Source organism: Myotis nattereri, assembly GCF_964212035.1.
Source record: "Myotis nattereri genome assembly, chromosome: 2".
Classification (NCBI taxonomy): Eukaryota; Metazoa; Chordata; class Mammalia; order Chiroptera; family Vespertilionidae; genus Myotis; species Myotis nattereri.
This window is the reverse complement of record NC_138076.1, coordinates 73,752,278-73,777,369: the sequence shown is the minus strand read 5'-3', so window position 1 is coordinate 73,777,369 and position 25,092 is coordinate 73,752,278. Positions and strand designations below refer to the sequence as shown.

The following is a 25,092-nucleotide window of genomic DNA, read 5'->3' as shown; positions in this document are numbered from 1 at the left end:
TGCTGCATAATTACAAATTCTGCATAATATTCATATGTAAATAATATATTAGATGTTAGCAGATAAAATGCTAATGTTTGCTGGGTAATTCACATGAAGTTGAAGGCTTTTGATAGTTTTTAGGTGTCATTTTTGTTTTATTTTAATCAGTTTTCAAGTCAATTAAATAGTTTGACTATGGATTTACCGTTTGAATTTTGAAGGCTAAATAATAGGGACTGTAGGAGGAAATGTAATATAATGTAATAGCTTAATTGGATAGGCAGGAAACTGATTAAGAACAGAGAGAGAATATGTAGGTGGTTGGCTAGCTGTTCTTCTGAAGGGATTCCTCAAGAAAGGGGCAGTCCATGTATTGACTGTTGTGTATATTTACATCTAATTGCATCAAACAGTATTACTCCTCATTGCCTTGTGCAGCTGACTGACTGAAATCGATGGTGGAGTGCCTTTTTGGAAGCCAGGGATTAGTGGTTACTGTGTGAGTAGTCATAAACTGTCAGCACAACAGAGAGAATCTACACACTGCCTGTCACTTTCTACCCATCCCTATGGCCTTCCCTGTCCTTGACTCTTCTTTTTCTTATAGGACTGATATCTTTTTATGATTCCATTTTTTAAGTCCAAATTTCTAGCCTAGTGCTTTAAGTTTAACTTGAATTAATTGTTTCCAATTCTGCTTTGTGGATTTGTTACCTTAACAGTGAATAGTCTGTACCTACTTGTCTGGTCACAAGTAGGTACAGGTAAGTACTGAAATTGAGAGTAAGGATTGAAAAACTCCTTTGGCAACGTGATAGTGCCTTGCCATGTGTTACTACATTTTATAAAGTAACAGTCAATAGTTGATTGGAAATTGAAATCGGAACCAACAAGAGAGATTAAAAATGGCAGCAGAGTAGAAGAATGCTGCACGGACATGCTCCCAGGAACAAGCTGGAATTACAACTGAAATACGGAAAGGCTTCCTGAATAATCAATGGAAAACTCACAGGAGAGAACCCTGATACCCAAGACCTGAAAGTGGAGACTGCATAGAGACTGGTAGGAGGGACAGAGGTGCAGAAGGGCTGGCCGGGCACCCACAGACAGCAACTGAAATCCCGGAAGGATATCTCAGCTGTGGAGGGTGTCGCTGAGAACTCTGGGATCTAATCCCGAAGCTGGGCTCCCCAGCAGAGAGCACCAAATCTGAGGAGGGTACCCATATAACATCTAGCTGTGAAAAGCAGTGGAGTGCTATCTGTCAGGGAGTGGCAGCTGAAAGTTCAGGCATCCTCTTAAAGTGCCAATGCACAAAAATTCCCTGTGGAACCACCCACCTTGTACTCTGGTAGAGGGAGGGTGAAGTGGAGTGGAGCTGTGAGAGCAGAACCCAGGACTGGGGACTTGGGGGATAGAGCTCAGAAGACAAACACCCCAAGTTTCCTGGGCTGAGTCATTCCTTCACACAGAGGAGGACATATTTCCCACATAGACATCTGCCTTGCCTGGGGGGAAGACAGACGACACGCCCTATTGAAAAACACCTTGCCCTGAGGCCACTTAAGATATTAAAAGTAACAAGTAGCATCCAGGCAGAAGCAACTGCCCTGCCCTGTTGAAAAACTCTCTCACACCTGAGGATGATTGCCTGGGGGCAATTCAAGTTGTAATCCTATTAGTCTATAGACTGAGACGTCTCTAGAGGCTTTGAGTCTTTGCCTGATCCAGTTAGTCAGAAACAGCCTTTAACACTGTCCTGCACTAGAGATTGAGAGATGTAGAGGATCTACCTAATACATAGTTACAAACCCAAACAGACAACCAAAATGAGGAAACAAAGAAACAACCCCCAAATGAAAGAACTAGAGAATTCTCAAGAAGAGGTAAATGAAGCAGAGATAAGAAATTTATCTGAAACATGGTTCAGAGTAATGATGTTAAAAATGCTCAACAGTATGAAAAAAATATAAGTAACTATGAAAAAAGAACAGTCTGAGATAAAGAATGACATAACACAAATAAAGAACACATTGGAAGGAATACACAGCAGATTAGGGGAAGCTGAGGATCGAATCAGTGAATTAGAAGATAGAGTTGAAAGTATCACTCAAGTAAAGACCCAAAAAGAAAACAATTAAAAAACAGGAGGGCAGCTTAAGGAGCTGTGGGACAATGTGAAACATAACAATATTAGAATAGTAGGTGTGCCAGAAGAGGTGAAAGGAAGAAAGGAATAGAGAAGGTGTTTGAAGAAATAATGGCAGAAAACTTCCCAAACCTGGTAAAGGAAAAAGTCACACAAGTTCAGGAGGAACAGAGTACCCCAAACAGACCCATGCCCAAACACATCATAATTAAAATGCCAAAAATTAAAGACAGAGAGAGTATTTTAAAGGCAGCAAGAGAAAAGAAAACTGTTACCTACAAAGGAGTTTCCATAAAGCTGGCACCTGATTTCTCATTAGAAACTCTACAGGCCAGAAGGGAATGGCATGAAGTACTCAAGGCAAGGATCTGAGACCAAGATTACTTTATCCAGCAAGGCTTTCATTCATAATAGACGGTCAAATAAAGAGTTTCCCAAACAACAACAACAAAAAAAAGGCTAAAGGAGTTCATCACCACCAAGCCAGCATTACAAGAAATGCTAAAGGGATTGCTGTAAGGGATTGCTGAGAAGAAGAAATAGAGAGAAAAACCTAGCCATGCAGAATTAAAATGGCTATAAATAAGTACCTATCAATAATAACCCTAAATGTAAATGGATTAAATACTCTAATCAAAAGGTATAAGGTAGCTGAATGGATACAAAAACATGACCCAACTATATGCTGTCTTCAAGGGACCCACCTCAAAACAAGACACATAGGATGAAAGTGAATTGATGGAAAAAAATTTGGAAAAGAAAAGAAATTTCTTTTCCATTTGCAAATGGAAAAGAAAAAAATGCTGGAGTAGCAATCCTCATATCCAACAAAATAGACTTTAAAATGAAGGCCATCACAAGAGACAAGAAAGGTCACTACATAATACTAAAGGGATCAATCCAACAAGAGGATATAACCCTGGTAAACATTTATGCACCCAATATAGGAGCATCTAAATATATTATAAATACTTCTAGAGGACTTTAATGGAGAGATTGACAACAATACAGTCATAGTAGGGGACTTTAACACCCCTCTGACTTCACTAGACAGATCTTCCAGACAAAAACTTAACAAGGAAACAGAGACTCTAAAGTAGCGGTCACCAACTGGTGGTCTGCGGACCACTGGTGGTCTGTGAGGTCTGAAAGGTTGGCAACCGCTGGTTTAAGGAAACCTTTGGAGCAGCGGTTGCCAAGAGGTGGTCCGCGGACCACTGGTGGTCCATGAGGTCTGAACAGTTGGCAATCGCTGCTCTAAAGGACACACTGGATCAGAGAGATTTAATAGACATTTATAGAACATTTCACCCCAACACAACAGAATATATATTCTTCTCAAGTGCATATGGACCATTCACAACAGTATGGAGTTTCCTCAAAAAATTAAAAATGGAACTCCTATTTGACCCAATAATCCCACTTCTAGGAATATATCCCAAGAAAACAAAAACACCAATCAGAAAGGATATATGCACCCCTATGTTCATAGCAGCACAATTTACAATAACTAAGATTTGAGAACAGCCTAAGTGCCCATTAGCAGATGAGTGGATCAGAAAACTATGGTACATCTACACAATGGAATACTATGCTGCAGTAAAAAAGAAGGAACTCTTACCATTTGCAACAGCATGGATGAAACTGGAGAATATCATGCTAAGTGAAATAAGCCAGTCAGAGAAAGATAAATATCATATGATCTCACTCATTTATGGGATATAATGAACAACATAAACTGATGAACAAAAATAGAGCCAGAGGGGGAAAAATATACTACAATATAATAGAAGCAGTTCTGTTATTTGCAGATTTTTAATATTTCCTACAACTTTTGTGATACCTTACTATGGTTAGTACAATTTTGGTAATATTAGTATACTTAAAATCCTTTTATCCTTGAAATATTAATGTTTATTGCATGTAATATTATTATATGTAAGATAATTTTTCTTGAATAATTGGTGTTTATTGCATGTAACATTAATCACATTTAAAATCATTTTCTTGAGATATAAAAAAAAAAAAATGAGCCAACAATTAATAACAAAAACCCTGGTCCTTCCTGGTCCTTCACTAAAGTTAGTTTGAAATTCTCTGGTCTTGGTTGTTATGACACCAGAGTTCCTGGATTTGCAAGCATTTTGATAGCATAGTGCCTGACATTGTACTTTTGTCAGGGCAATAAGGCCAGTAGTTAAAAGGTGTTAGACAAAATACCAAGTGAGAAGTGAAAATATGCCACATGCTACACATGTAATGTCCTAATTATGATTGTAAATTTAATAGTCATTTGGATTTACTAATTACATATAGAAAATTTTATATAAATTTAGGAATAATTTAATGAAATATTTTAAAGGTAATATATAGAAAGTTGGTTAAAATTAGCTTATAAATTTGAAATATACTTTTAAAATCATGTTTACAGCAAAAAAAGACATTTTAAAGATTAAAAATTGAGAATGGGGTTAATTAATTTTTTGATCAAGTACCATAGAAGCATATTTTTTCCTGTTGCGTTGTTGTTACTTGATAAATTTGTAAAAATTAAAAATATAAGTAACAAATAAAACAGCCTGTAATCTCATAACCATATTTGTTTTCATTCCCATTTATGAGACTATTTTTACATAATCTGCTTTTTGTCCTAGCAATATAACCATATTTCCATGTAATTATGTATTTCTCTCAACATAATTTTAATGGCTAAAAAGTAATTATAATTACATTTATGTTAGTGATTTGAAAGTTGTTTCCAAATTTAGCTATACAACAACTTTCAAAGTAGTTTTTTTAGTTAAATTATTTATATATTGATGGGTTTTTTTAGATAAATGTATGGAAGTTAAATTACTTGACATTCTTTTTTTTCTTTAGTTAATCCTCACTTGGGGATATTTTTTCCATTAAATTTTAGAGAGAGTAGAACAGCGGTTCTCAACCTGTGGGTCGAGACCCCTTTGGGGGTCGAACGACCCTTTCACAAGGGTCGCCTAAGACCATCGGAAAACACATATATAATTACATATTGTTTTTGTGATTAATCACTATGCTTTAATTATGTTCAATTGGTAACAATGAAATTTGGGGTCACCACAACATGAGGAACTGTATTAAAGGGTCGCGGCATTAGGAAGGTTGAAAACCACTGGAGTAGAGGGAGAGGTGGGGGAGAAAGAGAGAAAGAGAGAAAGAAAGAGAGAAACATCAGTTGGTTGCCTCTCACAGCACCCCAACTGAGGTGGGGATCGAACTTACAACCCAGGTATGTACCCTTGACTGGGAATCGAACCCGAGACCCTTTGGTGTGGGGCCAATGCTCTAAGCACTGAGACACCCGCCAGGGCTTGTCACTCATATTTTTAAGATTTGTTAACCATAGCTATCAGTTACGATATATAATTATTTTTCTTTGGTTCTTAGGTATGTAGAAAGTGGATATAGCTTTTCTCAGAACACTAGAACACACAAGCCTCTTTTCCATTTTTGTCATTCTTTTATTTTCCTCCTCTTCAATTAATGGTCTGTTCATTTAAACATTTATTGATGATAAAATAAAATAATAGTTGGCATTTATTGAGAACCTATTATATGCCAGGAATGGTACTGGGTGCTTTGCATGCTATTAACTCATATAATCATCTACAAATGCAAAATATATGTTGTTATTTCCATTTGATAGATAAGTAAATAGATTTGAAGAGATAAAACATCTTACCCATAAGAAGTACAGAACTAGGATTTGGCCCCTTGTCTGTGTGATTCCCAACTCAGAACTCTTTCCACATGATGCATTTCTAAGTACCTATTAGTTATTTTGGAAGAAAGAGCAATCAAGAGACTAATTTTAAGATATATTAAGTTTTAAAAGTCAAGGAGAGGAATTCAGCAGGTATTTGAAGATCAAATAGAGGTGGAGAAATCAGTCAAAGACATGGAGAACGCAGCTACCAAAGTAGGAAGAGCATGAGAGAATGCTGAGAGATAAGGATGGGGAGTGTTTGTTAGGTTCCCGTAACATCAGCAGCGCAGCAGTGCATTGGTGAATGTTTAACAGCTGGTTCTGGGAGCAGAGGTGGGGGGCAAGGGAGAGATGCCCTGATTTTTAGCTTTTGGTGTTTCTGCTATGGCTGACTTCTAGTTATCAACAGTTTTCATCCAGCTTGCAGATTTTCTGAAAATTTAATAATCAGCTCTTGTATGATGTTCAAGCTGTCTCTAGCACACCACTGATTGGAGACCTTGACAGAAATAGCTTCAGTGAATGGTGGAGTTAGAAGACAAACTGCAGGATATCCAGTAGATGAATGTTATGCAAATGATTAATTTGAAGAGAGTGGTAAGAAACAACATATTTAGTATAGCATGAAAAAGTTGTGCTGTAGTCTTGGGGTCATGGGTGAGTTCTCTTCCCGCCTACTCATCATCTTTTTAAAAGGCTGCATTTTATTTTATAATATATAAATATATCATCATCCTTTAATAACTATGTTTCTTTATATGCACCTAAAATGAATGAGACATAGTCCCTGGTTTTATTTACATTTTGTAATATAAGTCAGAATTCTTACAGAATACATTTATAGAGGAAATAATTTTTATACAGGAAATAAAATTATAGCTGATAGGCCAATTTTTATAGCCAAAGAGCTTTGCGATTATTATAGAATATACACAATATCTAAAGGTATTTTACACAAATATCCCTTATTTGTTTGAAATAATGAGCTAAGGATTTTGAGGTGAAAAAACATTATGTATAAACTGGTTAAATATAGACATAGGAATATTACAAAGTATTATGCTTCTGTTATAATGTGAATTCATGCACAGCTCCTACCCCGCCCTTCTCTGCTGCTTCTCTCCCGCCTGTCTCTGCTACCTCGACTCCATTGCTTGGCATCTTTCTATGGTGTCTTCAGTCTTCGCTCCCAGCCGGTATATGCAAATTAGCCACCATCTTTGTTGGCGGTTAATTTGCATATCACTCTGATTAGCCAATGGTGGGCGTAGCGAAGGTATGATCAATTTTCATCTTTGTCTATTATTAGATAGGATTTTAAATGAAAAACCATATTAGAATATGAATTTGATTTTTCTAATGTATCTAAATTTTCTCTATAATATGACTTTGATAATTTGGCAACAAACAAGTTTTTACTAAATCATTCTTTCTACCCTGATTTCAACAAGAAGAAACAAAAACAAACAAAAAACTAAAGCAAGGAAGCTAGATACTAACTAAAGGTGAGGTTGTTGGTGGTGAAGATGTGTAAATAGGGAAGCACCTTATCATCCAAGAATTGTTTTTTTCTTGATGTAATTCATTATGTTTATTTGCATAATTATAATACTAAATAGAGGCCCGGTGCACGAAATCCGTGCAAGGGGCTTGGCCCCCGCTGCCACGGTGGCTGCCTCAGCCCCCACCACCACAGCTTCATCTGGAAAGTTGTCCAGAAGAACATCCAGTCTAATTAGCATATTATGTTTTTATTATTATAAATGATCATAATAACAATGACAGCTAAATTTATTATGTGCTTATTAAAGCCAGATAGGGTTCTAAGTACATAGGTAATCCTCTGAGATGGGCGCTACTGTTATCCCTATCTTAAAGGTGAGGCTCAGAAAAGTTAAATAACTTGCCTGGAGTTACAGAACTACTAGGTGGCAGAGCTGTGATGTAGCTATACAGTCCCTCTCTAGCGGCTGCATCCTGCACATTATGCTACCTGTAAGTGCCAGTTGGGGAGCTTCTAAGCAGCAGTCCAACTGTTAATAGGGGTTTTTGTTTTTTCTGCTTTAATAGAAAGATTATTAACTAGGTCAGTATTCTGGCAATCCTAGTACACAACTTTATTTTTTCAGTCCATCGGGGATTGTTAAAGAGTTTTTGTGATTTCTGCATCTCCCAGAAATGAACAGATGTAGCTGATAAAGCTGTAGCTAGCATGCTGTTGGTTACATTCTGTTTTGTTTCTCTGGGCAGGCAGCTTGGCCTGGTGGAAAAAGCGTGGGCTTTAGCTTCAGTTAGATTTGGGTTTAAATTCTGGCTTTAACATTTCCTAGCTGCTAGCTTTGCTTTGTTTCTTCACTAGTAAAATAAGGATATTAACATGGCCCTGCTGGGTGGATATGAGAATTACATGAAATAATGTAGGCAAAAGACCTTTAATGTGGAGTCAGGCAATAATAAAATCTTAATAAATATTAAGTCACTTTTTCAGATACGTTTCTCAAAATAAAATGAAGAAACAAAATGTATCTTTTTCTACTATAAAATGCAGGTACAGCTGACTGGAAAATGAATATTTTGCCAAGAAGAATTCATATAAAACCCCAAAGAATTCATGGCAATTAATTAATTCAGTCTTAATTCCTATATTTCAAATCGTGGTGATGCAAAATATTGTAACCAATTATCTTGTAAACATTTTGAAATTCATGATCTGGTGTAACAGGAACATTTTATCACTGGTCACATTAAATTCATACAGCATTCTTGACTATTTTTTTCATGTGAGCTTTCATCACTGTGATTTTTTAGATGTTTTCACAGGTTTAGTTATTTTGTGATGAAATTTTTCCATCATTTTTGCTAATCTTCCTTTTTCTTTTTTCTACTATTTACTATTAAATGTTACCAGTTTCTGGTTTATACTTCTGTTTCATCTTTCCCTTCAGGTCATTAAAAAACACACACACACACACACACGTTGATTCATTTTATTCTGTTTATACAGAAAAATATCTGGGTATATTTTTATTAGAGTGATTGTGTACCTGGCCTATGGTGCTGATTAGTATTTTTAGTTTTGGAATCATTATACCTCCTCAGGAAGGGTGGCCGAGAGCAATTAGATTTTGACTGGAGAATTGAGGAGCTTTCTATTTGATTTGGGGTCTATTTCTTAATTTACCTAAAATTACCTTTTCCACAGTTTAGTAATTGTACATATACTGTTATATTTTAATAGATTAGCTCGTTTTCAAAATATTTACTTTATATCTGACTTCATTACTCAACTACCTAAGACAAAAGGAAATCTGAGAACCATGAAGCATGTAAGGACTTTCTTTTCTTGGCTTATTGTTACTTTATTTTGAAATGAAATGGGTATATGTGAAAACTATGCTCTTTTAAAAGCTTATCCTCTTCATCATTGTATTTCTTTCTTTTTAATTTTTATTTTTAAAAGTAATTTTCTTGCCTTGGCCAGTGTGGCTCATTGTTTGGAATGTCAGCCTGCGTACTGAAGGGTCTCAGGTTCCATTCCAGGTCTAGGGCACGTACCTGGGTTTCAGGTTCGCTTTCCCTATCCCCCAATCTGGGCGCAAGCATGAGGCAAGCAGTCAATGTGTCTTTTTCTCATTGATGTTTCTCTCTTTCTTGCTCTCTCTCCTGCCTGCCTCCTCTCCCCCCTCCCCCCCACTACTGTCTCTGAAAAGCAATGGGGGGGGGGGGCGGGATATCCTCAAGTGAGGATTATTTTAAAAAGTAATTTTCTTTGTAGATTCTTCTCTCACTGTATTGTCTCAGCACATCATTGGAATTGAAGTATGCTTATTATTAGTAACATCACTTATTTTATTCTGTAATCTAATATATATTGTCAATTAAATAGATTAGGAAATCTTTTTTTTCTTCTAGAAAAACTGAAAAATTCTCCTACCCCTACCAAGCCTAGTTGAGGCCTTCATTTTGTATATATGGTTATCCAGAACCCCATCTCTAGTTCAGGATGGGTAGCAACTCCTGTGATGAGCTAATATATTTGTACTTTCTGACCATCAGAGATATCAGTGGCCCTAACTGGAGTAATAAGACACATTGATCCCTAAACACAGCCACTCTAAAATGCTTCCTTCTCAAATATCTGTTTAAGTCTAATGACAGCAAATAAAATATTTTCATCTCTGACTTCTTTTGGAAGCTGAAAATTTTCTTCAATTCACCATACAAAGGACTTTACTTCTCTTTATTACATAAAACCCCATAACATTTGTATCTCAAGATTACTGTGGGGACTATTTGATGATAAAGTGCAAGTGCAGATCCTAATACACTGCAGATAGAAAGAGGCAACTGCTGTGTTTATTCTCTAATAATGACTGGAACAAATGCCAATATCTGCTTTCTGCTGAAAATGCTTATTGGTGTACTGCTTATATTCACTACTATTCTTTCTTCCCTGAATCTTTATTCCTGGAAAATAAATAATGCCAGCAGAAACTAAAGATGACCATTTTTCTTGTCTCTAAAGAAAAACTTAATGTTGACTACAGCTGTTAAAAACAAGATATTTGTGTTATATTTATAAGGCAGATCTTGAGAAAAATAATTTTTTTAAATGTCCCTGTAAATGGTCTTGGCTAGTATTTGCTACCTTGCTTATTTGAAAAGTCTTAATTCTTTGTCACAATTAATGGGTGGTTTGGCTGGATGTAGAATTGTACTTAGAAAATAATTTTCCTTTCTTTTCAAAGACATTACAACTTATTAGATTGGCTTCTAGCTTCCAGTGGTTCTGTTGGAAAGGTGTTTTGGGGTTTTTTTGCCATTTTGAGTCTTGATTTTTAGTCTATGGCTTTTTTTGTCACTCAGGAACTTTTAAAGATCTTCTCTTCCTGTTGATTTAAACATTTTATCTGTTTTTTGTTTTGTTTTGTTTTGTTTTGTTTTGTTTTTACTTCTAGTGGGTGTTTGGAATGTATGGAGACACTGGGAATGCTGGGAGATAGTGCTTTGTCATTTAGTTCATGGAAGTCAAAGAGGTTAATTTTCTTGCAGTGCAGGAAAGAATCTCACCCAAAATGTCAATAGAAGGCCTGTTGACCCTGGGGAAATATAAGAATAATCTTGACCTACATATTGGTTATGGGGTATGACAAGAGAAGCAGGACATGTATACCAAAGACAAATCAGTGTGTTTGGTAATAATGTTATAGACATGTTGTGTGAAACAACAGAGGAAGAACGTGTACTAGTAAATGACATGGTACAAATTGAAATAAAATAAAAATCACCATGTGAAAAACAGTCATTACCTTATCTATGAATATATATTTACCATGGTACTGCTTTTGGTATCTAGCTGGATATTATTTGAACTATTGTGCTTAATCATATTGACAAGTTTCTGTATTTCCAAGTAGGATTTGCTTTTAATTACTTTGATAGGTCAAGAAAATTATTAACTCTTTTCTATAATGGGGTATTTATTTTGTACTCCAAAAACTTAGCAATTCCAAATCCAGAAAGATTTTGAGAAATGACCTTTTTGCGAAGGCTAGAGTTTAACTGACAGTAATAGGCATACTTATCTAAATTGGAGTGGGATTCAGAAAGAAGTTGAACAAGGCTTGTACTTGTGCAGTTTTAAAGCAGCTTCTGAGTTAGCAGTTTACAGTTCTATTTCATTAATGTATTGGGAAATGAATTACCACAATTGCATATATAACTAACTATTTTATAAGAATGCAAATATTCAATGACAAAGATGAATTGTTTTTAAATTTTCCACCATTGTTTTCTGTTTCATGCATATTATTGCTTTACTTCACTAATGTGGCTGACTCAGGACACCACTGTACATTAGAAATACAGAACTCTAAGGAAGCAGAGAGGGATGAAGATAATCAGTGGGAAGATAGTGAAAGATGTTAAAATAGAGTTTGATAATTTTGTATTATTATAATTTTTAGGCATTTAAAAATAAGTGTTAATTCAGAATCATCATTTTAATGTGCATATGATTTACTTTTCAGAGCCTAAATCACAACCGCAGCAGCTTCATCAGGGGCAACACAGATTGTTGAATACTGAGCAAAATGGAATAAAAGACAGTAATCAAACAAGATATCTTCCTCGGAATGATACCAGACAGCCAAGAAATGAAAAACCCCCTCGTTTTCAAAGAGACACCCAAAATTCGAAGTCAATTTTAGAAGGCAGTGGATTGCCTAGAAATAGAGGTACTGAAAGACCAAGTACTTCTTCAGGATCTGAAGGATGGGCTGAAGAGAGAATCAGATGTGATAGACCCTATTCTAGATATGATAGGACTAAAGACACCTCATACCCTTTAGGTTCTCAGCACAATGATGGTGCTTTTAGAAAAAGAGATAACTCTATGCAAAACAGATCAGGAAGAGGTCCAGCCTATGCAGAGGCAAAAGAAAATCCACTTCCTCAAGAATCCATAGATTATAATAATCAAAAACGTGGGAAAAGAGAAAACCAAACAGCAAATCCTGATCATTTTTATGACAGGAAACCACGAACAATAAATAATGAAGCTTTCAGTGGTGTAAAAATTGAAAAACATTTTCCTATAAATACTGATTACCAGAATCCTGTCAGAACTAATAGTTTCATTGGTGTTCCAAATGGAGAGACAGAAATGCCACTGAAGGGAAGGCGCGTAGGACCTATTAAGCCAACAGGACCCACCACAGCCACACCCTATGATGATAAAGTATTTTATAATAGTGGTCCCAAAAGAAGATCTGGGCCAATTAAACCAGAAAAAGTACTGGAACCATCTGTTCCTATGGAGTATGCAAAACTGTGGAAACCTGGAGATGAATGTTTTGCACTTTATTGGGAAGACAATAAGGTATGCATGCCATAATGGTATTATATACTAATATTACTAAATGTAACATTTTAGTGAAACTGTATTTCTTTGAACAGATTTATAGATATATAATTTATAACAGGATAAATAAAATATTTATTATATTTATTGTGGGGTTTTTTTTATGAATGATTAGGGAGAATGAGTCCCATAGATTTGGTTAGATTAGATTTTATTGTAGCTTGTATATTAGAATAGTATTGTAAAAATGATTAAGTTGAGAAATGATTTCACTTGCCATCAACTGAACTGTTAATGTTTGCTTTTCTTTCTAGTGAGATTATACTAATTCACAAGGAAGAAAATCATTTGAGTGGCCCAAGGTTAAATTCTGCAGATTTCATCTAACTTAAAGAAAATTTGCACAGACTACTTTTTTTAAATTAAGAAAATAGTTAATTATTTAGCTGATAATAAATAATATAATTATTAAACCAATAAATTAAACATTCTTTTGTTCTATATTACATGCTGGCTAAAAAGAAAAGAGGGAACTTGGGGAGAAAGGAGAAGGGAAATATAGAAGACGAGGTCAAGAAGGAATACAGTGGACCAGACAAAAGAGCTTGGCTGAGAGGGAGAAGACCACACAGTCAGAACAGGAAGTTGAGGAGGACAGAAGGACCCTTTGAGAAAAGGGCCTTTGCACATATTTGCCTTCTGCCCAACATTTTCTACCAACTACTCTTCTTATCCTTGAGGGCTGGGCTCAAACATCACTTCCTAAAGGAAGACTTCTTTAACCTGATCCCTTCTCCCACATTCTTGTCTTTCTCAGTCGGTGCCTTATTCACTTTCTTTAAGTTAACAGAATTTGTAATTTATTTTGTTGTTGTTACTGAATTGATAGCTCTCCCTATCATCATTTTAAGTTCCTTAAAGGCAGGGTTTTGTCTAGTTTTTTTTTTTTCTGTAGCCCTGCTCTTCCCACAGTGTAGGAATTTAATAATTATTTGTTGACTCTGTTAATTAGTTAATTTTGAATGGGGCACTTATATAGGAAAAAGTAGAGTGGTTAGAGGACTGGTGCTATCAGTAAGGTATTAAAACTGAGGTAAGGGAGTTATAGTGACAGGGACATGCATAGATGTGAGAATCAGGTAAAAAAAAACATTTGGAGTAAATATTTCATAGGTAGAGTACTTTCAGTTGATAAAGTAAGGATGTGCCCATGAGAGTGTGTGACTAAAAGAAGTGGTGCAAGTAAAGTTAACTGAAGATTTCAAGGAACTCAAATTCAGGCTAGGAAATGTGGATGGATCCTTTAAAAAGATGCTGTAGCCCTGACCAGTGTGGCTCAGTTGGTTGAGTGTAGTCTGGTGCACCTAAAGGTCCCCAATTGGATTCCCAGTCAGGGCACATACCAGGTTGTGAGTTTGATCCCCAGTCAGGTTGCATACAGGAAGCAAGCAATCATTGTTTCTCTCTTGGATCAATGTTTCTCTCTCCCTCTCCCTTCCTCTCTCACTGAAACACACACACACACACACACACACACACACACACACACACAAAGAAAGAAAAGATGCTATAGGGAACCAGGTCCCGTGGTGTTCAATGAGTGATGAGGCATAAGCAGGTGTTAGGTGTTACCTGATGATACCAGCAAGGAGAGTACAGGATGGTATAATCAGGTGGCATAGTTGTTGTTTGTATGTGGGATGTTACTCATCTAGAAGCAGCATCTCTACTGCCAACTTTTTATTCAAGGCCAAAAGGAGGGGATAAGACAGCACTAGCTATGTTTTTGTTTTTGTTTTGTTTGTTTTTTGTTTTGTTTTGTGTGTGTGTATGTGTGTGTGTATGTGTGTGTGTGTGTGTGTGTGTGTTTCTGAAAAAGCAAAAGCCTTCCCAGAAATATCAACAGACAAGCTCATTTTACATGGCTACTTCCTGGCTATTAGGAAGGCTTGGAAAGCAAGTACTATTCAGACTATTACTCTTTCAACTCAGACCACTCCCTTTCCAAAATACAGGAACTATTTGATCTGGGTAATGAGGGATTACTTAATGTTTACCTGTTTCTCCCTTATGCAGGGGCAAGAAAAGGTGAAGTAGTTAGAAATCAGTGTTGGTTTGTAGAGCTTAGTGTCTACCTTAGAGTAGACCTTGTGTTAGGTGCTTCTGTTAAGATGAAGATGGAAAAATGTTTCTTTCTGTATTGGACAGTGTAGGGTTGTTGGTGACTTCTACAAGCAGAGGAGGTAAGTGATTGGAGTTCAAGTCAGATAAGATTCGAAAGGCTAAAACCTCACAAGGATCATGCCCTAGTAGTAAGTAAAAAACTACACAAACAAGCCATGACAAAGCCTAAAACCAGCCCTTTACAGCAAGCATGTCAAACTCAAAGGCTAACATGGTCAAATAACAAGGTTTATGTTTATGTGGGCTGCAAAAAACCAAAAGCTTCAATTTTCATAGAAACATAGGTTTATTTTGATAGAGACATGCTGAATACAAAGGGCTGAAATAAATGAGTAATCATTAACATAAAATAATAGAACATTTAATAAAAATGAATATTTTTTCTTGAACATTAACTTACCAGACACTGAGTAACTGCACAAATTAATAAGCATAATGCAAATAAACCTATTTTTCTTGTTATCTGAAAGCAGAATATTTCCTGTTGAGCACACCAAACAAGTCAGTCCAAGACTAATGATGTGGCAACTGGCTGCTAAAATATTCGCTGCTGGTATTAGTGGAGAGAAATGCTGCGCCTGCACATAAGGCGTGTAAGGGAATGAATGCAACACGATTATAGTAATCAGTCATTAGCGAATGTTGTAGTTTGTTATTAATAATTATGTATAATAGGATATTGTAAAAATTGAGGTACAAAATTTTTATTAAAATGTTTCTTACATACTGTTATATTGGCTGGGCAGCAAAAGTATTCGTTGTGGGCCACATGCAGCCGTGGACCTCAAGTTTCACATGCTTGCTTTACAGAATCAAGGATATCTGCTTGCACGCTGTCTGCCTGCCAAAAGAAAATCTGATCCTCTTTTTTGGGGGGTGTGGGGGGAGGATATACATTTCCTAGAATCTTTTGAATATTTTACCTGCGATGCCTGGCATCCTATAAAAAATCATGAGAGAGAGAAGGAAAGAAAGAGAAAGGGAGAGAGAATATGATAAACCAGAAACAAAGCAACAGAGAAAAGTAAAAAGACCTACAGCTATTGAAATACTGGACTTAGCAAGCAAGTTCTTTAGCAAATATTGAGTATTCAACAAACCATAATTGAATGGCTGCTAAGTGTCAGGTACTTGGGATAGATCAGATAGTTCTGGTTATGTTATTACCCATATGACTTCAAATACCACCTTCTGAAAGACAGCACGTAACAATTCCCAATTGTTTTGAACTTTTAGAGTATTCTTAGAATTATTGGATGATCTTTTAAAGTGACTACTTTGATTTTAATTGGATATATTCTTTCAGTTTAGAGTGAGGGACTGTGGGCTCTATATAGATTTTACAATTAAACAAATGAGATAAACTATTTATCCTCTGAAAGAGATGGGATTAGTTATATTCTGAAACCACCTAATTTAAGAGATAGCTTTTAATTTTTTAAAAAATATGTTTTTATTGATTTCAGAAAGGAAGGTGAGAGAGGTAGAAACATCAGTGATGAGAGAGAATCATTGATGGGCTGCCTCCTGCACACCCTCTACTGGGGATCGAGCCTACAGCCAGGAATATGTCCTGACTGGGAATTGAACCATGACCTCCTGGTTCATAGGTCCACACTCAACCACTGAGCCACATAGGCTGGGTGAGATAGCTTTTAAATGTCTTGTCAAGAATAGGCAACTTTCTAATTTTCTAGCCAGAGACCAAGGTGAAGATTTAAGAAAAACCATTAGCTTTTAAGAAATCATTGTCTTAATTGCATTACAATGATGTTTTGGAGCTGATTGCTCAATTAGTATAATCATTTAAAAAATTATTCCCAATATCTTGCCTTCTCTCAAGTTTTATTTGCTTTGAAGGATTTTAGAATCTGGGACAATTCTTCCTCTAAACTGTCGTAGCTAGTTCAGCGCTTTTTGACCTCTCAACTGGAATACCTGAACCACCTCCAAACTGGTCTCCTTGCCTTAAACTTTTTCTTGTTAATATATTTTTATTGATCTCAGAGAGGAAGAGGGAGAGAGAGATAGAAACATCAATGATGAGAGGGAATCATTGATTGGCTGCTTCCTGCACGCCCCCTACTGGGGATCAAGCCTGCAACCTGTGCATGTGCCCTTGACTGGAATCGAACTCGGGACCCTTCACTCCACAGGCCGACGCTCTACTTACTGAGCCAAACCAGCTAGGGTGCCTTAAACTTTATTCCTCTTATACTTGTCACTGAAACAGCCACCACTGTGCTTCTGGGCTTAGAACATACCATTCTTCCTAGTTTAAATCTTTTACCCATAAAATAAATACAAATTCTAACATGCATGTAGAGCCTCAGTCAGTTAGCTCTTATCTTCTGCCCTAATTTCCTATTGGTTTACCCTTTTTCTCACATCATGCCATAATTAATTTTAAACTCTTTGTAGTTTTCTGCACTCATCTTCATGCTTTGTAACATTCCCTGAAAGAAACACCCTTCTCAGTTCTTTACTTGGCTAAACACTCTTCTGCCTTAAACACTATATTAATTGTCATCTGCCCAGGAAGCTCTTCCCAAACTCCTTAGCTTTATCAAATGCCATATCACTACACCATTATTACAGTGCTTTCTACATTATATAGAAGTCATTTTTTTATACGAGTTGTCTTTATGAAAGTGTTAAGTTCTAAAAAGATGTCAACTTACTTGTTTTCCTAGGCTATATTGTGACTCATTGTTTGTTGAACTTACCTAATTACCTGAGGAGCTTACAATTGAAGCATAGGTCCAAAAATACAACAATTCACAGAACACAGAAGTATGAGGCTAAAGATATAAAGGAGGGATGGAGAGATGTAAATGTATATCAGAACTCCAAGATTTGGAAAATCCCCACATGATGTCTCTAAATTTCTTAGCATCCAGACTTGGGAAGGAAGCACATGGATTAACTTTATAACCTTTGTAGTATGAAGTATACTAGTTACTCAGAAAAATAGATTGTTTCCTGGTAAGTCATATTTTAGAAGAATTTCGGTTACCTTTAGCGTTTCTGATTCTGGTGAGCCTATTAAGAGATACTGTTAAGAATAGACAGTGTTATAGTAGAGTCTCCAACTAACCTAGTTTAAAGAAATTATTCCTTAAGAGAAACTAGTTTTTCATGTTCACTAAGCAACATTCTGACCTATAGTTTAGGTCCTGAATGGGTTGACCAATTAGTGACCTACTCTTAGTTACCATAACAGGTAAATTTTAAAATTGTACTTGTTATGTAAATTAGTTCCTTGTGAGGTTGTTAATGAGCATTAGTTCCCAGAGCCAAGTAAAACTGAGTAAACTGATAAAATAAAGGTGTCTAGTCTTGCAGTGTCTCAAATCCCGTAATGCCTGGATATGAATTATGTGCTTACTCCTTACCTGACACCTCTACTTCCCCTCAGCTGCCTGTGATGTCAGCAGCAATGAGCATTTTTCTTTGTATTTATTTTGTCATATGTTTATGTTTTTTTAAGTTGCCCCATCCTATATAATAAAAAGCTAATATGCAAATCGACCAAATGGTGGCGGAATGACCAGCAGCTGTGACACACACTGACCACCAGGGGGCAGACACTCAATACACGAGCTGTACCCTGGTGGTCATTGCGCTCCTACATGGGGAGCGCCACTCAGCCAGAAGCCAGGCTCATGGCTGGCGAGTGCAGCCGTGATGGTGGGAGCCTCTCCCGCCTCTGTGGCAGTGCTAAGGATGTCTGACTGCCAGCTTAGGCCCGCTCCCTTCAGGGAGCGGGCCTAAGCCATCCGTCAAGCATCCCCTGAGGGCTCCCGGACTGCAAGAGGGCCTCTAGTAGTTATATATTCTGATTAATATATAAAAAATATCTTACTAATATCAGTCAAAAGACTTCAATGGCTGACAACAAAACATAACACTCGTTCTTTATATACCCACTGGCATGAGAATATTCTCTCCTGACCATCAAGCTCTGTCTTGAAATATTACTACTGTTCAGTGTTATGTCAGAACTCATATGGATGAGATAATTTATCTTTTTTAGCCAATTTATGATTATTCAAAGGTAAGTTTTATTTATTAAATACATCATTCTCTTAACAATTATTTTCTTTAAAATATGGCATATTTGAAAGTTCCTAAGAGAATAAATCTTAAAAGTTTTCATCACAAAGAAAAAATTCTATAACTGGCGATGAACATTAAAATTATTGTGGTGATCATTTTCTACATACACATATGTCAAATCACTGTGTTGTACATCTGAAACTATGTCAATTTATCTCAGAATATTAATAATTAAAAGAAGATTGAGCTTTCAAAGAAATTATGCATTCTAGCACTTAAGTTATTCACATTTCCATCTAATATTGCCCTTTGTAGACAGTGTTGATTGTCATATTTAAAACTCCTTTTTGTCTCCTCAGTTTTACCGAGCAGAAGTTGAAGCTCTCCATTCTTCAGGTATGACAGCAGTTGTTAAATTCATTGATTACGGAAACTATGAAGAGGTGCTACTAAGCAACATCAGGCCCATTCAAACAGAGGCATGGGTATGTGATCCAAATTCTGTACACAAGCAGAAGCTAATTTGAAGAAAATACATAGCTTTGAAAGATTAGTTATAATCATAAAAATTTTCCAGTGGAAAAATATTTTGAGTTTGCTTAAAACTGGCCATCCCTAAAGAACAATTTTAATTTAATAATTACACTGAACTATAATAAAAATGAAAGCATTGCAATTACTTTTTTTGTATAATGCTTTGTTATATTATTCTTTAAAAATAGGTGCCCTTATTTTTGTTTACTAACAATGTGTATATGTAAAATTAGTTTTTTATGCATATTTTGTTACTTTAAATTTGACTAAATTATGTCCAGCAGTTGTCAAATTTAAATTTCTGTTGGATACATGTATATTCTTTATTTAGTTACATGTAAAATTAAGAAAAATACTTTAGGTATATATGAGTTCACACTGCAATTACTGCACATATGTTTATGTATGTATATGTACAGAATAACTATAAATATCTGTTTAATAATTATTTGATTATTTTTGTTTCTAAATGTTATGTCAAAGCTATGTGATAAGTTTAATGATGTAATTTAGAATGTGCTGGCCTCATGGAGTCCATTTTATTCAGGATTTATGTGACTTTATGTACATAGATTCTCAACTACATTTAGGCAAAAACAGGAGGACAAAACATATTAAAACTAGTTTGATAACTTTATAAATTTTATTTCTTTTCTCCAATTTGTGGGTAGCTGTTAATAAACTTATCTTTAGAAGCCTAATTTGTTGCTCATTCCCTAAAATATCAAAATATACTAGAAAATTATATCCTCTAGACCAGTGGTTCTCAACCTTCCTAATGCGGCGACCCTTTAATACAGTTCCTCATGTTGTGGTGACCCCCAACCATAAAATTATTTTCGTTGCTACTTCATAACTGTAATTTTGCTACTGTTGTGAATCGTAATATAAATATCTGATATGCAGGATGTATTTTCATTGTTACAAATTGAACATAATTAAATCATAGTGATTAATCACAAAACAATATGTAATTATATATGTGTTTTCTGATGGTCTTAGGCGACCCCTGTGAAAGGGTCGTTCGACCCCCAAAGGGGTCGCGACCCGCAGGTTGAGAACCGTTGCTCTAGACAGTAGTCATCATCATTGAAGCACATGTTATTTTCTCCTGAACTGACACTAGTTTTGTTCTTTTTTTACATTTTTCTGACACAACCTCAGTCATGCTCCCTGTCCCCCCAAAAAGATAAATAAAGCAACAAAAAAACCTTGTAGCTGTAATCATGTTTTGGGCCATGGATCTTGATTCTTTACATTTTTATTACAGAAAAACTATTTTCTAGGTAATTTATCATTACATATTTTACAGTGTAATATTACTAATGATTCATATGCTTGATTATTTTCTTCTCTTTTTCTGAAATTTAGCCACTTTTTCCCTAAAATACTGAAATACTATCAATATCTAATTTATGTCTTTCTTTTCTTGGAGAAATTTGTTGTACTTAAATTTTTGCCCTGTTGATTCTCATATGATGGCTATTTTTATTTCTATTTTTATTTCTTTTTTCTATTAATACATCTTAATCTAGTTTTTATGGTAAAAGTAATTATTTATTGAATATGTATTCTAGGAGTTGAGTCCCGGTTTGCTGTTTATCATATGCTCCCAAATGTGTTTAGCCATTACAGTCAGAGGTTAAAATGGAATTTTTACATTAGTTTTCTTTTTATTTTTTAGAGATTTAATAAGAGATTAATTTCATCTTTTTCTCCCTAAAGAGAAATTTAATTTTCTTCCTTCATTTCTTCTCTACTTTCTTTTTCTGTTTCAGGGTAGCCATAAGTGATGAGTACATTTGTCTTTCCTCATTGTAGCTCTTCCATTCAAAGGTGTTTGGTACTGAAGTGATCATTTTCTTTCCACAGTCAGTGGCTTTTCCTCCCCTCACCCCCAATAGTCCTCATTGCTTTATCATTGATTTTAGAGTTATGTAAACTTAGCTGGACAATAACTTTACCAGGTGTCACAGCCCATGTAGTGATTCTGTTTTGAACAGCAATGCGTTCATATTCTTCCTACCCCTTTATGAGTACTCATATATACGTTGTGCTATTTTTTTCACCTGTTCTTTTTCTGCTTTCAACTTAAAATTTTTCTTATAAGATGTTTGGAATGTTTTTTCAGAAAGAAGCAGGATAGACTCACTAAATCTTTTGGAGATTCTGGTATTTCTTTTCTCGTACTTACAAATAATCAAGTGATTGTTGATGTTTTATGATTTTGCAAAAATTAATATAACAAATATTTTTGGATCATGAACATCATTATTGAAGATAAGATCATCCTTTCTTCTTTATCTGCATGAATAATGACTTAGTTGTAGAAGCATCTTATTCTTGATATTTAGAAGTCACCAGCTTAACATATCTTCATTCATCTCCATTTAAAAAAATACATTAAAAGCCCCTAAGAAAAAGTTACGCAGTTGTCAATATGTTTAATGTAGAGTTAGTGTAGAATTCTCTTAGACTCTGAGAGTATTAATGTTGGGGTGTATGAGCACTTTTTCTTTTTATAACTGGGAAATTGTAACAAGTTTTAAGTTAATCAAAAGCAAAACATACACTATGCCAATAACAAGGTAACTCTAATTGGTAAATCATATTAGAAAAATTAAAGGGCTGTAAAGGTACAGCGAAGATGTTAGAAGCCTTAGCACAAATATTCACTCACACTATGGATTGTGAAATTTTTTATTTTTTAGCTCTTGCACTATATATGTGCATTACAATTTTTAATTGTGAAATGATGTTGTATCTTTTATTAAGGATTATGTTTGCTATTTGCAGAAGATTTTGGAAAACCTGTTTTCCTAAATGTAGCAATGATTATGGATTGAAGATTTTTTTTATAGTTTGCAGGAAAAACAACTCAGAAAGCCTGTACATAAGCCAAAAGCCTCTATAGAAATCAGTTGCCTGTATTATCTCTTAAAGGTGTACGGATAAATCATTAAATAAAAAGCATGAAATATTAAGAGACTCAATGGCTAAGTTAATAGTCCCTTGTAAGGAAAATAAAAATCTAGTTAGTAGTTTAAATCTAAGTGTTAATATTTTTCTCATAAAGTTTAGGAATTATTTGCCTTAATTCTGTCTGTAGTGTAGACCAAATGTCTGTTTTCCCTTTCCATCTGGATACACCCTATTATTTCCAGAACATACTCAGTGATTATATTTTAGTTGGCAAAAATTTATGTTCTGATTATGATTGAATACTTTATTTCCTCTAAAATTATTTACTAAACCTTTTGGTAAGTTGTTTTTAATTTTTTTTACTTCTACCTAGATTTCACCTGGTTCTTTTAGGTATCAAAAAAATTCTTAAATTTAGTATCTTTGTTATAGTGAACTCTCTAATTATCATAAATAATTTGAGATTCATAGCTCATTCTTAACTGAATAAATGCTCTAAATTATTTTTCAGTGGTCTTTAAACATTGTAGGATTTTCCTTATTTTATTAAAGTAGCTGAAACACTAGGAGTCTCATTTTATCTGGAAAATTATATAGGGAGAAAACCATACTCTGTATTATTTTATATTTATGACCATTGTAAGAGAAAACAGTAGGGGCAAAGAAAACCTCCTATTGATCTTCCCTGCAGTCCCCTCCAAATTGGTTCCTTTTAACTCTAAAGCTAATACCAGAAAACCAGTAAAAAGATGCCACAGGCAATTTGGAATTACTGAAAATACCCTGGTGCTGCTGCTCAGACAAATCTTTTGTGTTTTACGGTGTGGTTGCTTCTGAATTGCTTTTCTAAACCTGAAAAAACATTGTCAAGTCCTGATTCTCCAAGTATATTTATGACTTGAGTTCCATTGAGACTTATACCCAAAAAATGTTTTTAGAACATACTAGTTTCTAAACTTTCTTTTTAAAAGTTTATAATATTTGCTTCTTGGTAGCAGGAAATTATCATTGTTTGGCTGTTGTTTTAACTAGAAAAAATATTGTATAGGTAATGGTTCTAATGCCTTAGCATGCACAATATGGACAGGCGTTCTGGAAAGTGTAGATGATTGTTACTGTCCTTTAGATAATTATTCTATTTTAACTGTTTTCTTTAAGGTATCCATTTATTCCACAAATATTCATTGCACATCTGTTAGGTGCCAAGCACTAGTCTAGGTCAGGGATACATATTTATAGGCAAAATGCAAAATTCCTGCTCACTGTACAAAGTAAGAAGTCCCAGATCTGGTAATGTAAAGCAGACTTACCAAGTAAGCATCTCATGAGTGTCTTTATTTATACTTTTTGAGACTTTAAAACAAAGTACAAATGGTGAAAATCTTGTTTACTGAAGTTTTCATTTAAATAATGTTTAGGTCTTTATTTATTCCACCTTAGTTTAAAGATAAAATTTATGAGAAAGTAGAAACTGTTATTTAATGAATTTTGTCTACTTAAAAAGTTCTTTTTATCTATTTAAAAAATAAAACTTGTCTATAGGAGGTTTTGGATTTTTAAAAATAATTATAATATATATTTCAGTTTTAGCATACTTTAAGAAAAGAACTGACAATCTTAAGTTTTACTTTTGAAGTAACTTTGTACAAAATTTATTTTATAATGACATCCTAGGAAGCACATTTGGAAGTTACCTTTTCAAATTCAGATATTCATAAAAATCCATAAATTATTCTACCACTAGTAAAAATATTAAAAAGAAATGTAGAACAAAAAAAAATCCTAACCTATTTACTGAGGAAGGAGATGGAGAGTTGTAATACAGAAATTAATGAGTTAAAATGAATCCTAAATATATTAGAACAAGGTCATATAAGTAATTTTAACGACATAATTATGCTTTATCTAGTTTGTACTTGATATCAAAAGATCATAATAGATATTAAAAAGAAGACAATTGTTATAGAAACCATTAACTTCATAGGAAAATTACAATTATGTGACAATGAAGTTCTGCCAATTAATATCCAGTAAAAAGTACAAGTACCTATTTCAGAAAGTTTTTCATTCTAGATGACAAATTCTTAAATTAATTAGTGGATATGATTTACCATTTTTAAATTTCTGCATTAAAAACAATTTGAGCCCAGCTGGCTCAGTGGTTGAGTGGCGACCAGGAGGTTGCAGTTAGATTCCCAGTCTGGGCACATTCCTGGGTTGCAGGCTTCATCCCCAGTGTGAGGTGTGCAGGAGGCAGCTGATCAATAATACTTTCTCATCATTGATATTTCTATCTTTCCCTTTCTCTCTCTGAAATAAAAAATATATGTATAAATATTTATATATATTTATATATATATATAAAATATAATATATATATATATATTTTAAAAATAAACAATTTGATTAAGGTCACTGAAATACATTTTCTTCTACCACACATATTTTGGGAAACTTTTCTTTCAAGGATGGCCATATGGGCACTGCTGATTTTCTTTTGCATTATAAACACAAAATAAATTAGAATGAAAACTATACAGCTAGTTTAGCCCCATTTAAAATACAATTTTCAAATTATGGACAGTGGAATTTGGGGGCTTTCATGCAATATCTTTAAACTTTGTTTTAATAAATTTGGTTGTATTTGATGTGGTT

General features: G+C 34.8%; 1 protein-coding gene across 1 annotated transcript in view; it reads left to right on the top strand.

The window, feature by feature from the left end:
• The window catches only part of TDRD3 (tudor domain containing 3), a 203,973-nt gene that overhangs the window by 142,214 nt on the left and 36,667 nt on the right, over positions 1–25,092 (top strand). The window contains exons 11-12 of the mRNA XM_081083774.1: positions 11,906–12,756; positions 19,341–19,466. Coding sequence (XP_080939900.1) covers positions 11,906–12,756; positions 19,341–19,466 — 977 coding nt within the window. The remainder of the gene's footprint in view (positions 1–11,905; positions 12,757–19,340; positions 19,467–25,092) is intronic.